The sequence below is a fragment of the Rattus norvegicus genome, chromosome 10 (genome assembly GCF_021556685.1).
Source record: "Rattus norvegicus strain SHRSP/BbbUtx chromosome 10, alternate assembly SHRSP_T2T, whole genome shotgun sequence".
Taxonomy (NCBI): Eukaryota; Metazoa; Chordata; class Mammalia; order Rodentia; family Muridae; genus Rattus; species Rattus norvegicus.
In genome coordinates this window covers 113,044,118-113,056,593 of record NC_141543.1, presented here as the reverse complement: position 1 = coordinate 113,056,593, position 12,476 = coordinate 113,044,118, and the positions used below count along the sequence as shown (strand labels likewise).

The following is a 12,476-nucleotide window of genomic DNA, read 5'->3' as shown; positions in this document are numbered from 1 at the left end:
ACTGCTGCTGAGCTTTCTGTATGCGCCAGGGCACAAGTAAATGTCAGCTAAATTCACAAATATCCTGAGAGGATTCTATAATTAGCCCCTGCCTTCTCTATGATGAAACTAAAGTATAGAGGAGTTAACTTGCACCGGACCTAGTGCTGAGACATAACTCAAAATATACGAAACCGAGTCTGGTTTGGGGCTCCATCCTGTGAATCCTACTCTCAGGCCCTAGTGAGACAAGACTCTTCCCAGCACGTGTCATAGAAGACCTGGCTGTACCATGCTGCTCAATGTTTTTCTCGTGGCCTGCCAGCTGAAAGGTTCCACAACTGCTCCTGTGTCGGCCGCCCTCACGTTGAGGAGATAACATATGCATGAGGCTGCGGTTAAACATGCCTATCTGAGGAGCTCCGATATACCTCAGAGGGGCAAAACCTGTCCATGCTGGTCATCCCCATGGTCCTTGTGACCTGTCCCTGGCTCAAACTGAGACTGGGTTCCCTGGAGGCTCTTTAATAACTCCTGTATCTGATACCTATGTGGGATGATTGGGACTGGGGCTCAGCGACCACTGTCAAGCAAGGAACATTGATACGGCCTCCTAAGGTGGTTTGATTGTTCCCAATCATGGAGGCCAGAGTGGCGATCTTCAGAGCCAGGGTTCCACCCCAAGGGTCTTTTTAAACCTGGCTCTAAAGCCAAGCACCATTTCCATGTCTTCCCTCTGTGCTGGATCTTCCATGGCTCCAGGGACTGACCTAATTAGGGAAGTGAGGGAAAGAAGAAAAAACAGATACACAGAAAAGCTGGGAAGGGTGTACTGGACTCTCTGATGGATCCCAGAATATCAGTGTGTTTATTATTTACAGCTGAACGAGTAGGCAGGGTTGTGGTATGCAGCTAAATGGAGAAAGCAGGCTTAACTGATCTCAGTAGGAGCAGTCTCTGTGGGGAGCAGTCTTCAGGCAGTAATATCTGTGTGAAAAGGGCTACAGCGGACATTTTCTGCATGCATCATCGGCGTTCACACTCAGACCAGAGGAAAGCTTTGTTATCTCTCTGTGTCACCAAATTCTCACGGATCTGAGGCTTTGGAGTTGAACTTGCAGGCTCAAGTCGAACATAAACCCACTCAGGCCTTCTCTGCTCCCCTTACTACTGGTTATCATTCTTCAAGGCCACACTAAATAAACAGACTTGACAGCATGGAAATTTCACTACAAAGAACGGGGCAGAACAGCCATCTACTGGAAATGTGACTGGTGTCTCCATTTGGGGTCCCTCCTACCACTGCACCTTAGCATGAAGCATTAGCAGTCCATCCAGAAACGTCTTTGTAACTGCCTGGCAAACTATCTGTGGGATCTCAGGCTGGTCAGACCATTCTCTCTCAAACTAAGAAGGCTCCATTGTTTGCCGGCTTCTTTAAGTGTTGGGAGTTTGGGGTGGGATGTGTAGGTTCTTTGTAGGATCTCCCTTCTTTCTGGAAGGTTCTATGCTATTCTGTATCACTGGTGTCTAAAGAGTCCCAAGGATGTATTTCAGGGGAATATCTCACCGGTTTCTGGACAGACTGCTAGGTCATCTCAAAAAGAAAGCCCGTCCTCTCACAGCGCCTTGAATTTCCCTTCATGCAAGCCATGGCAGATTACAAATGAGAGACAGACAGAAGCTGTGAGAATAGGACGAGTGGATAGGGAGGGCTATAAAGAGGCACTGACAATTCAGAGGCAAGATGGTTGGGGTCAACTTTATGGGTGTGAATGAAAATACTGTAAACAAAACCAGAAATCAAACTGGAGAAGAGGTAAAGAGAGGGCTGAGGAGGACCAGGAATTCAAGGGCTAGCATAGACTACATGAGATCCCATGGTGGTTTGAATGGAAATGCCCCCCTTCAGCTCAGATGTTTGAATATTCGGTCACCAGTTGGTAGTGTTTTTTTGGGTAGGTTTAGGAGGTAAGTCCTGGGGGGTGGGCTCTGAGGTTGGAAAGCTATAGGGCCATTCCAGGTTCGCTCTTTGTGCCTTGTGCTTCCAGTTTGAGATGTGAGCTCTCGGCTTCCAGTTTGAGCCAAGTCTGTCACCTGCTGCCATGTGGTTCCCTCCATTATGGAGCCTGACTCTCTGTAACTGTATGCCTAAACCAAGTCTTTCTTCTATAAATTGCCGTGGGCATGATGTTTTATCACACCAATAGAAAAGCAACTAATACAACCTTTCAAAAAAAAAAAAGAAAGAAACCATAGTTCTACTTATTTATTATCACTGTATAGCATTGCAATGTGTGGAAGTTTTGAATGTTATTGGCCCCCATAGGCCCATAGGGAGTGGCGTTATTAGTGTCACTGTGGAGGCAGACTTTGAGGTCTTGTATCTGCTCAAACAACACCCAGTGGGACAGTCTCCTTCTGCTGCCTTTGGATCAAGATGTAGCACTCTTGGCTCCTCCAGTACCATGTCTACCTGCATGCTGCCATGCTTCCCGCCATGATGACATTGGACTAAACTTCTGAGGCTTAAATCAGCCCCAATCAAATGTTGCTGTGGTCATGATGTCTCTTCACAGCAGACAGCGAAGGTAAATGGTGAGTACATACATGTGGAAATATACTAGTTTTAGGCATCACTGAAACAACTGCAATTTTATTTAAGTTCTTAGGCAAAAAGATTTATTAACATCAACATCATTCATGAAATTTTCCATTTCTACAATGTTGAAAGAGAAAAAAAATGTTAATCTGATGCTCATATGTTACAAAGGAATGACAACTTTAGAAAGTAGCACAAAGCCAGATGGTCGTGGCGCACACCTTTAATCCCAGCACTCTGGAGGCAGAGGCAGGTGGATCTCCAAGTTCGAGGCCAGCCTGGTCTACAAAGGAAGTTCCAGGACAGCCAGGACTATGCAGAGAAACCCTGTCTTATAAAACAAAACAAGCAAATAAACAAAAAACCATAGGAAGAAAGGAAAGGAGGAAAGAAAGAAAGAAAGAGAGAGATAAAAGAGCACAAGGTTGGTCTAACAGGAGTATTTCCAGGCTCCTAAATCGAGACCAAGTTACCCCTAAGGTTGGTAGCTTGGTCAGTCCCCAAACCAATCTCTAGACTGCTCAGCTTACAGCAGGGTCCAGAAGTGCTACATAAGCAAATGGAATACCATTGATTTTAGAATTGGTCATCATTCAAATCTTCTCATAAGGTGACTCCATGCTAGATCAGGTCTACTCATCACAAAGCATCACTGTGAATGGCTCAGAAATGTTAATAATGTGCAAGGAAGAGATGGGAGGTGGACACATTGGCCACTTCCCTGCATGGGGAACACCCCTCACCACGCCAACAGTCACTCCAGTTCTCTACCTTGGCAGTAGAGCGTGGCTCACTATACCTAAACTTCAGTAAGTCTGTTCACACCATCAGGGAGGCCTGATCTAGCCAGGCAGTCTTATAATGTACACAACAGAATGACATAGCCCTTCCTCTGAGAGAGCCCGTACTTCACAAAGTTTACAGCCCACAGAATCGACTGACTGTACTCGGGGGCTTGCAGTGATCAGGAGTCTGTAGGGGTCTGACCTCAGTCCTCTGCATATACGTTATGGCTGAATAGCTTGGTGTTCTTGTGGGAATCTTAACAATGGGAACGGAGGGTGTCCCTGACTCTTTTGTCTACTGTGTGACCCGTTTCCTCCTACTGGGTTGCCTCATCCAGCTTTGATGTGATGTTATATGCCTGATCTTATTGTAGCTTGTTACGCTGTGCTTGGTTGATGTCCCTGGGGGGAGTGGCAGAGGAGATTCCGAGGAGGGGAAGGAAGGAGGGGAAACTGCAGTCAGAATGAGAGAATAGGAAAAAAAGGGGGAAAAAAAAAAGAAACAAGAGATCTTAAGCAAGTCCTGCCATGGAATAAATGGGAAGACTTCATGAGGAAAGGGACTGTGGAGAATCATGAGCTCCTCAACCAATAGCTGGAATCAGGTCACCTGACCCCGAGGCACTTCTCTCAGTTCACAGTGATGCTTATGATGGTAAGACTTGATCTGGATGTAGAGCTGTCTTATTAGAAGACCCCGCACGCTCATAAGAGACTCTTCCCTCTAGGGGGAAGCTGGTTCATTTGCTAAGATTCCTCATTATGTTTAGAGAGGAGCCTCTGTACCCAGATCCAAAATGATTCCAGTGGTTCAGATAGTGAAAGAGCTGATACAACTGCAAGCGTTTCTCAAATCCTGGGGTGGTGGGGATTTTGCTATGGTATGCAGAGTAAAAGGAGCTACTGAAGCCCCCAAACATGCCGGCTATTGCCAGCTCATATTCTGAGTGGCCATAGAAGGATGCTGGATCAAAGATGATGGGCCCGGAGGAATCTTCTGCTACATTCCCTCCCCAGAGGTCTCCATGAAGTAAGGAGGGCACAATTTCCAGATCACGGAACAGGTCAGGAATCTTCAACTGCAGGGAAGAAGATGGAGCCTTAAACAAAGTGGCCAATCGTATGCTTTCCTAAGTGCCGTTGCACATATCTGAGCAGGTACTCAAATGTGCCTGACTTGGAGAGAGCAGATGGGGACACTGACAAACACTATGCCTCCTATCCAGAAGTAGGCTCAGATGCCATCCCGGACTTGGTGCCTCCCCTCTATCAGGGCTCAGGGGGCACGCTGTTGGCACTGGGCATGTAGCAGAGGCCCTGCTCACCTGCAGAGCAGACCACAGCCCAAGAGCTTCCCGGTCCCCAGACTTCTTCTCCACCATGTCCATCTGGGGCTGAATGCGCTGCCTGGCATAGAACGTGACCCAATCCTTCTGCCAGTCATTTACCTGCACAGGCGATAGTAAGGGACAAAGACCTTATCAGAAAACATCAGGACTGAAGGAGCTTACGTGTCCAGAAATCCCAAAGTAGAATGGGCTGCAGGAAGCACGAAGTGGGGTAGCAGCCACAGGAGGTTAAAGACGTGACAGATGACTGGACAACATGAGGCCAGGTCCTGTGTCCTAGGAGGACTGGTCAGCAGAGTATGCTAGGTGACTGCTTGCAGTCTCCAAGCCTGAAGATCAACTAAAGCAAATTTAATTGGAACAACTGAGGATTAAAGGCCAGAGCTGGCTGACCCTCTGGATCTCATGGCTTGTTTCCAATCATCTTCCCACAGCCATCTGGCCACATTCTACCTTGTTCTGAGACTGAGGAGAAGAGTCATATCGGAACCTCTTTCAAAAGAACTCCCAAGGAAGGCCGTCCAGGCCATGGGTGCTTCCCACCCAGGAGGGAAGTAAGGTAGGCACGTGAGAGTTAATCAGCTCAGAGCAGGACATGACACAGGAGGACAAAACAACATACACATGAGCACGCATGTGCATGTGCATATATCTACATGTGAACACAAATGTATCATGAGTTACAGGCAAAAAGGGAAGGGCCAATGCCTGCTGACACACCCCCTAAACACACAGGGCCTGAAGATGCCATATGAGGTAAGTTTACAAATAACCTCCTACACATTTCTAAATCTATGGCCCCTGTGCCCACCATAAAACATCTAGAAGTTTCTAGATTCTGCGTTCCTCTTGGCAAAGAGCTTTCCTATTTGTTACTGCGTAACCAACCCAAGGGTTTTTGTGGGTTTTTTAATCTTACAGTTCCAGGTTATATTCCATTTCAGGGAGGACAATGTAGGCTGTTACTCACATCCAGAGTTAAGGAATGGCACTGCCCAAATCCAGGGTGGGTCTTCGTACATCAACTAACCCAAGTAAGAAGATCTTTCAGCGGTACGCCCACAGGCTAACCCAATTCAGGTAAGTCCTCACTGTGACTTTCCTCCTAGGTGGTTCTAGGCTGACATCTTTGTTTGCTTTTGTTTTGTAAGATAGGGTTTCTCCATGTGAAACAGAAGTGAGCTCTGCGCCACTCACCTGGGGGAGGTATCCACAGCATGTTACCACATCAAACCCAAACTGGTCCACATACTGCCGCTCCGCCTGTCCACCTCCTTTCCCTTTCATGAAAAAGAAAACAAAGAGAGGTGACTTGTTTGTTCCCTTGTTCTAGGAGACCCTTGGGTTCACTCTTGCAGCTCAGAGTTGTTGTTTTGCAATCAGTATGCCCTTACCCCCTAATGCTTGCGCATAAATAAGCAAGACCCCAGGCCACCCAGAACACTGTCTTCAGACTCAATAACCAAGATGCTAGCTATTCTAGAAGCAGAACCAAATACCAGAGGATGCATGGGGGTCAGGGGACTCATAACAATGTCAAAAATAAATTTAAAAAAATCAACCCTATAATCCATCAGAAAAGGATGTTTTCCAGTGACAATGTCATTCCATTTTTGACAAATAAAACTATAATGCTTTGAAACAGCCTCAACTTCATGTATATCCTCCAAATTAAGAAAATGCCAATCATGTGAATTCCACGCAATAGGTCTTAAAGCCAGTTTGACAGGGTCTATTAGTTAATCCTCACAGGATGAGAGGATAGGCTGATGGTACCACCAGCATATGATCACAGGATGGACAGGCTACCAGGACCCTTCGGCAGAACAGCACGCAGTAGATTCTGGATCACCTGCTTTCTGACTATCAGCTATTCTGTCTAACAGAGCCAGGACATGAGGTACACAGCCTGCTAGCACCACACTGTGTTCTAGATGGGTGGCATTATGGCTATCATTCTGAGCCTCGAGAATGCTGCGTACATGGACGAGAAGACATGTTTAAAGGAGTCACTTTGTAGTGAATGCCAAAACAACTTTGATTAGATTCCCTTCTGGAGAGTAAGATGCAAAACGACCCTAACATCACATGGCTTCCAGCCCATCAATATTTCCTGTTTTTTTTTTTTTTCAGTATGTCTAGGACACGATGTACCAATCAAACCCATGGTGTTCACTGCACTGCAAATGTGCAGCTTTGGGATAACCACCCTTGGCTTTGGCATCAGCACAGGCTACACCATTACCCCATCCCTGAGCCCTCTACCATACAGGGTCCCTTAGGGCTCACACAGCCCCTTACCCACAGTGCCAGCCTCCTTCAGGAGCCTTTCTCCAAGCTTCTTGTTCTCAAGGTGTAGATCTGCAAGCTGGGATCCAAGCTTGGCGGCATGGCTAAAATCAAAATGCAGGAACTCAACGGATGACACACAGCTAACAGATCCGTCTGAAAGGTCTCAAGGCACATAAATCGAGTCATACGTAGAGTCTGAAGTTCATTCTACTGAAATAAGAGGGGAAACTGGGCGTGGTGGCACACAACAAGAATCCTTGGGAGGAAGAGGAGGCAGGAGGATTCGATTCTGTTTGTTTGACCACCTCTCCTAGTCTTTTAGACTCTGCAGCTGAGTCTTTTTGTGATCATCCCACCCTGAGAGCGTCCTCTCTCCGGCTTTTATCTGGCAGGGAGTGTGTGCCATTCATAATATAGAGTCGTCACCTGTGCAGTCATGGGCTCTTTATGCCATGCCTCAAAATCTTGCCTCCCACCCCAATACAAGATTCCAAAATAATAGACCCACAAGAGGACCCCACCCCAATACAAGATTTCAAAGTAAGAGACCCACACAGAGGAAGAAATAAAGCCTTTGCTTTTAACCAGAAGGGGCGGGGTGAGACGGACCTGCTCAGATGGTGCATGTCCAGATGCTCCATCACTAGCATGCTCCCACCTCCTGGGGCATCCAGAACCTTGATAGGTTTTGGTACTTTGACTGTGCCTGTCTTCAGAATGGCGGTCAAGCTCGCCATCTCGCCATCAAACATTCTTTTAGCCTGTCAGTCAAACAATGGAGGTGGAGACCAAGGTCACCAGAGAGAACACGATTACCTCTGGCCTTACAATTTCAAGCCACATTTATGCTAGCCAGAGGACTCAACAGAAATGGTCAGGACTTCTCAGAGGCCGTAAGTGCTGAAGTCACGCAGACATAAGCAAGCTTATACTTTGCAGTGTGGGGCTGCGTTTGCTTGATTGCTTGCTTTCTGGCTTGGTTTTTGTTTTCTTGAGACAGGTCTCTATGCAACCTTGGTTGTCTTGAAACTGCTATGTAGACCAGGCTGGCCTCGAACGCATAGAGATCTGCCTGCCTCTGCCTCCTGTGTGCACCAGTCAATCAATCTTGAAGCATCACCATCATGAGATTGAGTCCAGATACCACTGAGTGGTAATAGCAACTTAACCCTAAGCACTCGGCAGGCAGAGGCACGCAATTCTGAGTTTGAGGCCAGCCTGGTCTACAAGAGTGAATTCCAGGCCAGCCAGGGCTATACAGAGAAACCCTGCCTTGAGACATACCAACAGAAAGAGTTCAGCCATTACCCATCCCCAGAGACATATGTCTCTACCCTGGCTTCCACCAGCACAGAGCTATTCTGCCTGCTTGGACATGCTTTTTTGTGTTCCTGGCTTTTGTTGTTTTGTTTTATTGCTGTTTTTAACGTGACAGGGTTTTGCTATGTAGTCCATGCTGGCCTCAAACTCATAATCCTCCTGCCTCAGCCTTCTGAATGCTGAGTGATCATTTTACAGCAGTCATGTGGGATCTGGGGTCTGGTGTATCTGTTATACCTTCATCGTGTATACTATTTGGCAGGGTGAACATACCAAAATGTAATCACCCGTCCTACTGAACGGTGCTGCCAGGGAGATTCTACTTACACCCATAGTTACTACCTCTGTGGTCTCAGGCAAGTTACTTAAGCTTTCTTTGCTTCAGTTGGCTCACCTATAAAATGAGAGAAACTACATTTCTGAGGTAGCAGCGAACACACAGCCCATTCTAAACATGCTACAAATGTTATAACTGCTCACTAAGAGAGCCAAAGTTTCCGAGAAGGAAGATAAGAACTGTGTCCTTGACAGAACTTCCACACCGACCTCTTTTAGAATATGAAGGAGAAGCTAGACTTTTGCCAAGGTACTGGTGACAGAGACTACATTAAAAGGCAGCACGGGGGGGCTGGGGATTTAGCTCAGTGGTAGAGCGCTTACCTAGGAAGCGCAAGGCCCTGGGTTCGATCCCCAGCTCCGAAAAAAAGAACCAAAAAAAAAAAAAAAAAAAAAAAAAAGGCAGCACGGAAAAAAAAAGGATGCAGGAAATGTCTTATAAAGAAACTGTGCAGCCATTAAGAAGCACGGCTCCCTTCACAGAAGTCGTTTACTGCTTATGTGGTCTGAAGAGTCCAGCTAAGAAAGTAGCTATTCCTAAATAGACTTACAGGAAAATTAAGCCTCAGATGGATCATTGTGGGGAAAAAAATCAGGAAACAATCTAAAAATGAGATAAAATTCAAGTATATAAGTTCGCAAGAGTCTAATAAGAACAATCAGCCAGGTAGAATCTAGCAAGGCATAAAAGAGAAGCCAGGTAGTCTTCAAAGTCTTACCTCATAGAAGCTAGAGCACGGAAAAGTTGTGTTTCTAGCACAAAGGTTCTATTAACAAGCAGCAGACGATCGTCTTATGGGCAGTACACCTGCATAACCCATGCTATATAGCCCAGAGCAAGCGAGAAAAAGACCACATGGAAAAAGAAGACTGAAAAATAGAAAACAGACTTTGAATGGGAAATAACCCAGCAGTAGGGCCGGAGAGATGGCTGAGTGGTTAAAAGTGCACACTGCCCTTGCAGAGGTCCTGAGTTCAATTCTTAGCCCCCACATTAGGTAGGTCATAACCACCTGTAATTCCAGCTTCAGGAGGATCTGATGTCTCTGGTCTCCATGCGTACCACACTCCCATCCTACATCACATATACATGCACTCGTATTGTCTTTAAACCCAGCAGTTCATACTGGCTAATGTGTGTGATCCTACCATTCCAGAGGCTGAGGATTCCAGATTAAGTTCCAGACTAGCCTGGGCTACATATAGATGGAAACTGGGCCTCAAAACAAACAAACAAAGCCCACTTCCTGAGAGAGAAAATGTAAATTCACAGGACGAAGGCACATCTCTTTGAGTTCAAGGCCATTCTGGTCTATGTAGCAAATTCCAGGTCAGCTAGTGCTACATAGTGAGATCCTGTTTCAAGAAATTAAATTAACAAACAAACAAACAAACAAAAAACAAGTAAATTTGAACAAGAGAGAAAAGAAAAGAATCTGAACTCAACCCCAAACAACAGAAAACACTTAAAAAAACAAAAAACAAAACAACAACAACAACAAAACAAACAAACAAAAAAAAAACCACTACTAGTTTGAAAGGTAGCATGATACACAGTACTTGCCTACCATGTGCAAGACCCCGGATTCAACGATCATCTCAAATTAAAAACAAGGTGGAAATACCAAGGAGTATGTAAAGGAAGGATACTATATAAAAAAAACAACAAGCAAAACCAGAACAGAGAAGTCCAGCTGTAGAACATGGAGGAGACCATGAAGTCTGCTGCTGAAGGCACTTTAGTATAAATTCAAGGGCAGTTGACAGATTTCAACTGATGTCTGAAAATAGGGGTTGAGGCAAATCCTGAGAAAATAATGATATTTCAAAGGTTAACACACATGTGAGAGGCAAATGAAAAAGACTCACATGTGAAAGAAAAATGACCAGAAATGCAAGCTAGGCTCGTGGCTAAAAACCTGTAATCCCAGCACTCAGGAGGCAGAAACAAAAAGTTTAAGTTTGGAAGTCAGCCTTGGTGACAGAAACCAATTCTAACTTGGAAGGTGTGTGAGGTGTTGGGTTTGACAAGAAGATAAATACTTTCAGTCTCGTTTAAAAAGATTTTGCCAAGTTCTACAGAAGCCATCCACCTCCCTTCCAACAAAAACCTGGAGTGAACAGCTTTACAGTGACAAAGGGACAGCAGCAACCAGGCACACAACTGAAGCCCTGGCGTTCACCCTATCTTCCATTGGGCGCTTCAGAAAAAGTTCACGCTCAAACTGAACATGGTGGGGTGAGTGCACTATCCTGATCCTTTAAGATCCTGGATCTGAGTTTTAGTCTCTGCGAGTTGAAATATACTCCAGATATACACGTGTACTCTGACGTTTCTCAAAACTAGCCAAACCTGAAGGCTTTCTCAAAAAAAGTGGGCATCGCAATCTCTGAATACCACGCACCGCACCTGCCATAGCGGGTACAGCGGGCAAGGGAAGGGAAGCCTGAGGCCAGAGTGAAACCGCCGGGCTGTGGCGGTCACGCGTGGACGGCGGCCAGAGACTGTCGTTGAAGACTGAGTCTCTAGCTCTACCCAACCAGGGCCAGCTCAGGATCTCACACACCCTGATCCCAAACCACAGCCCCATTTTAGCCTCGGGCCAACGAGCTGGACCCTCACCCAGTCCCTATGGCCCTACCTCTGACTTGGAGTTCACTTTCACAAACACGCGTCCTTTGTCCGTGTCATAACTCTGGCCCTGGCTAATGCACCCGCCTCCTGAGTGGCCCGTAGCTTTGACTGAATTGCAGCCCAGCTCCCGCTTAAGCAGGGTCTCCATGAAAGCAGCTCCGCAGCAAACCCAGTTCAGGCCTGGAACAGAAGCGGGTACCGCTGAGGGGCGGGGCAGACTCAGACCAGTGACTGGATTGGGTGACAAGAAGGAAGGGGCGGGAAAACCTTTGGAGGGGTGTGGCCTTTCAGGTTAGGATTGGTTGAGAGGCACAGCGACTGCTGCCAAGTTTTCTCTGGCTGCTAGGGGGCAGGAGCCGGGTGAGTGGGTGGGGCGCCCAACCTTGCGGCTCTGGTGTGCTAAACTCTCAATTCAAACCGGTTCAAAACAATTCCCAGACAGCTGTGTAGACAGAGGGACGTTGCTCCGGCCCCTCCGGGTTCTGTCTGTGGAAGCATTAGTGAGGTGAAGCTGAGCCTCTAGGGTTTTGCAGAGGATGACGCATCCCTTCTCCGGGATGTGCTGGTCGCAGGACAATTTCCCTCGCCCGGAGGGAGGCCTGCCCTCCTGTGGGGAGGTATGGAGGTCCTTGTGCTTCCAAGTAAGCACTAGTGGAACCAGGAATGTAACACACAGGGTTGTTCCTTCACAGAAAAGAATGCATAGCCTGTGAACAGAGGTGGTTAATAGCCCGGTGACCTTTGCACTATCTGTGTCTGAGACCACACCGAATCCTTCCCCAAATCCTTTTCATGAGTTTGTCAATCTACAGAGCCTATCTTTAAGATGTTAATCTCACAGGTCAAGAATAAGACCACTGCCAAAATTTAAAGCCAAACTTCAAGCAAGCTTTAATGCTTTTAAATACTGCCCCAGTGCATGTATTTTAGTCAGATCCTTGCCCCGGTTCCCAGGGCAATGACCCCAGTCATATTTTGCAGGGGCTTAAAAAGGCAAAAACCCACAATTCACCTCATTTCCTGTCAGATCCAATCAGTGGCAAGCATATATTCTGACATACCTCCCTTCCACGTGTGATCTGGTATAGTTGGGTCAAATAAACTTGTTATCTCCCATAAACAATAGCCTCTAATATTTCAAGAAGTATTTGTCCTTGGGCAAGGGGCTTAGATGCATT

At 46.6% G+C, this 12,476-nt stretch overlaps 1 protein-coding gene across 1 annotated transcript; it reads right to left on the bottom strand.

The window, feature by feature from the left end:
- Positions 1 to 2,638: 2,638 nt before the first annotated feature.
- Positions 2,639 to 11,485, bottom strand: Fn3krp (fructosamine-3-kinase-related protein). Its single transcript, NM_001107077.3, is given in 6 exon segments — positions 2,639 to 4,445; positions 4,692 to 4,814; positions 5,913 to 5,995; positions 7,017 to 7,108; positions 7,617 to 7,768; positions 11,306 to 11,485. Coding segments are annotated over 6 exon segments (930 nt in total). The 5' UTR covers positions 11,447 to 11,485; the 3' UTR covers positions 2,639 to 4,106.
- Between the last annotated feature and the right edge of the window lie 991 nt (positions 11,486 to 12,476).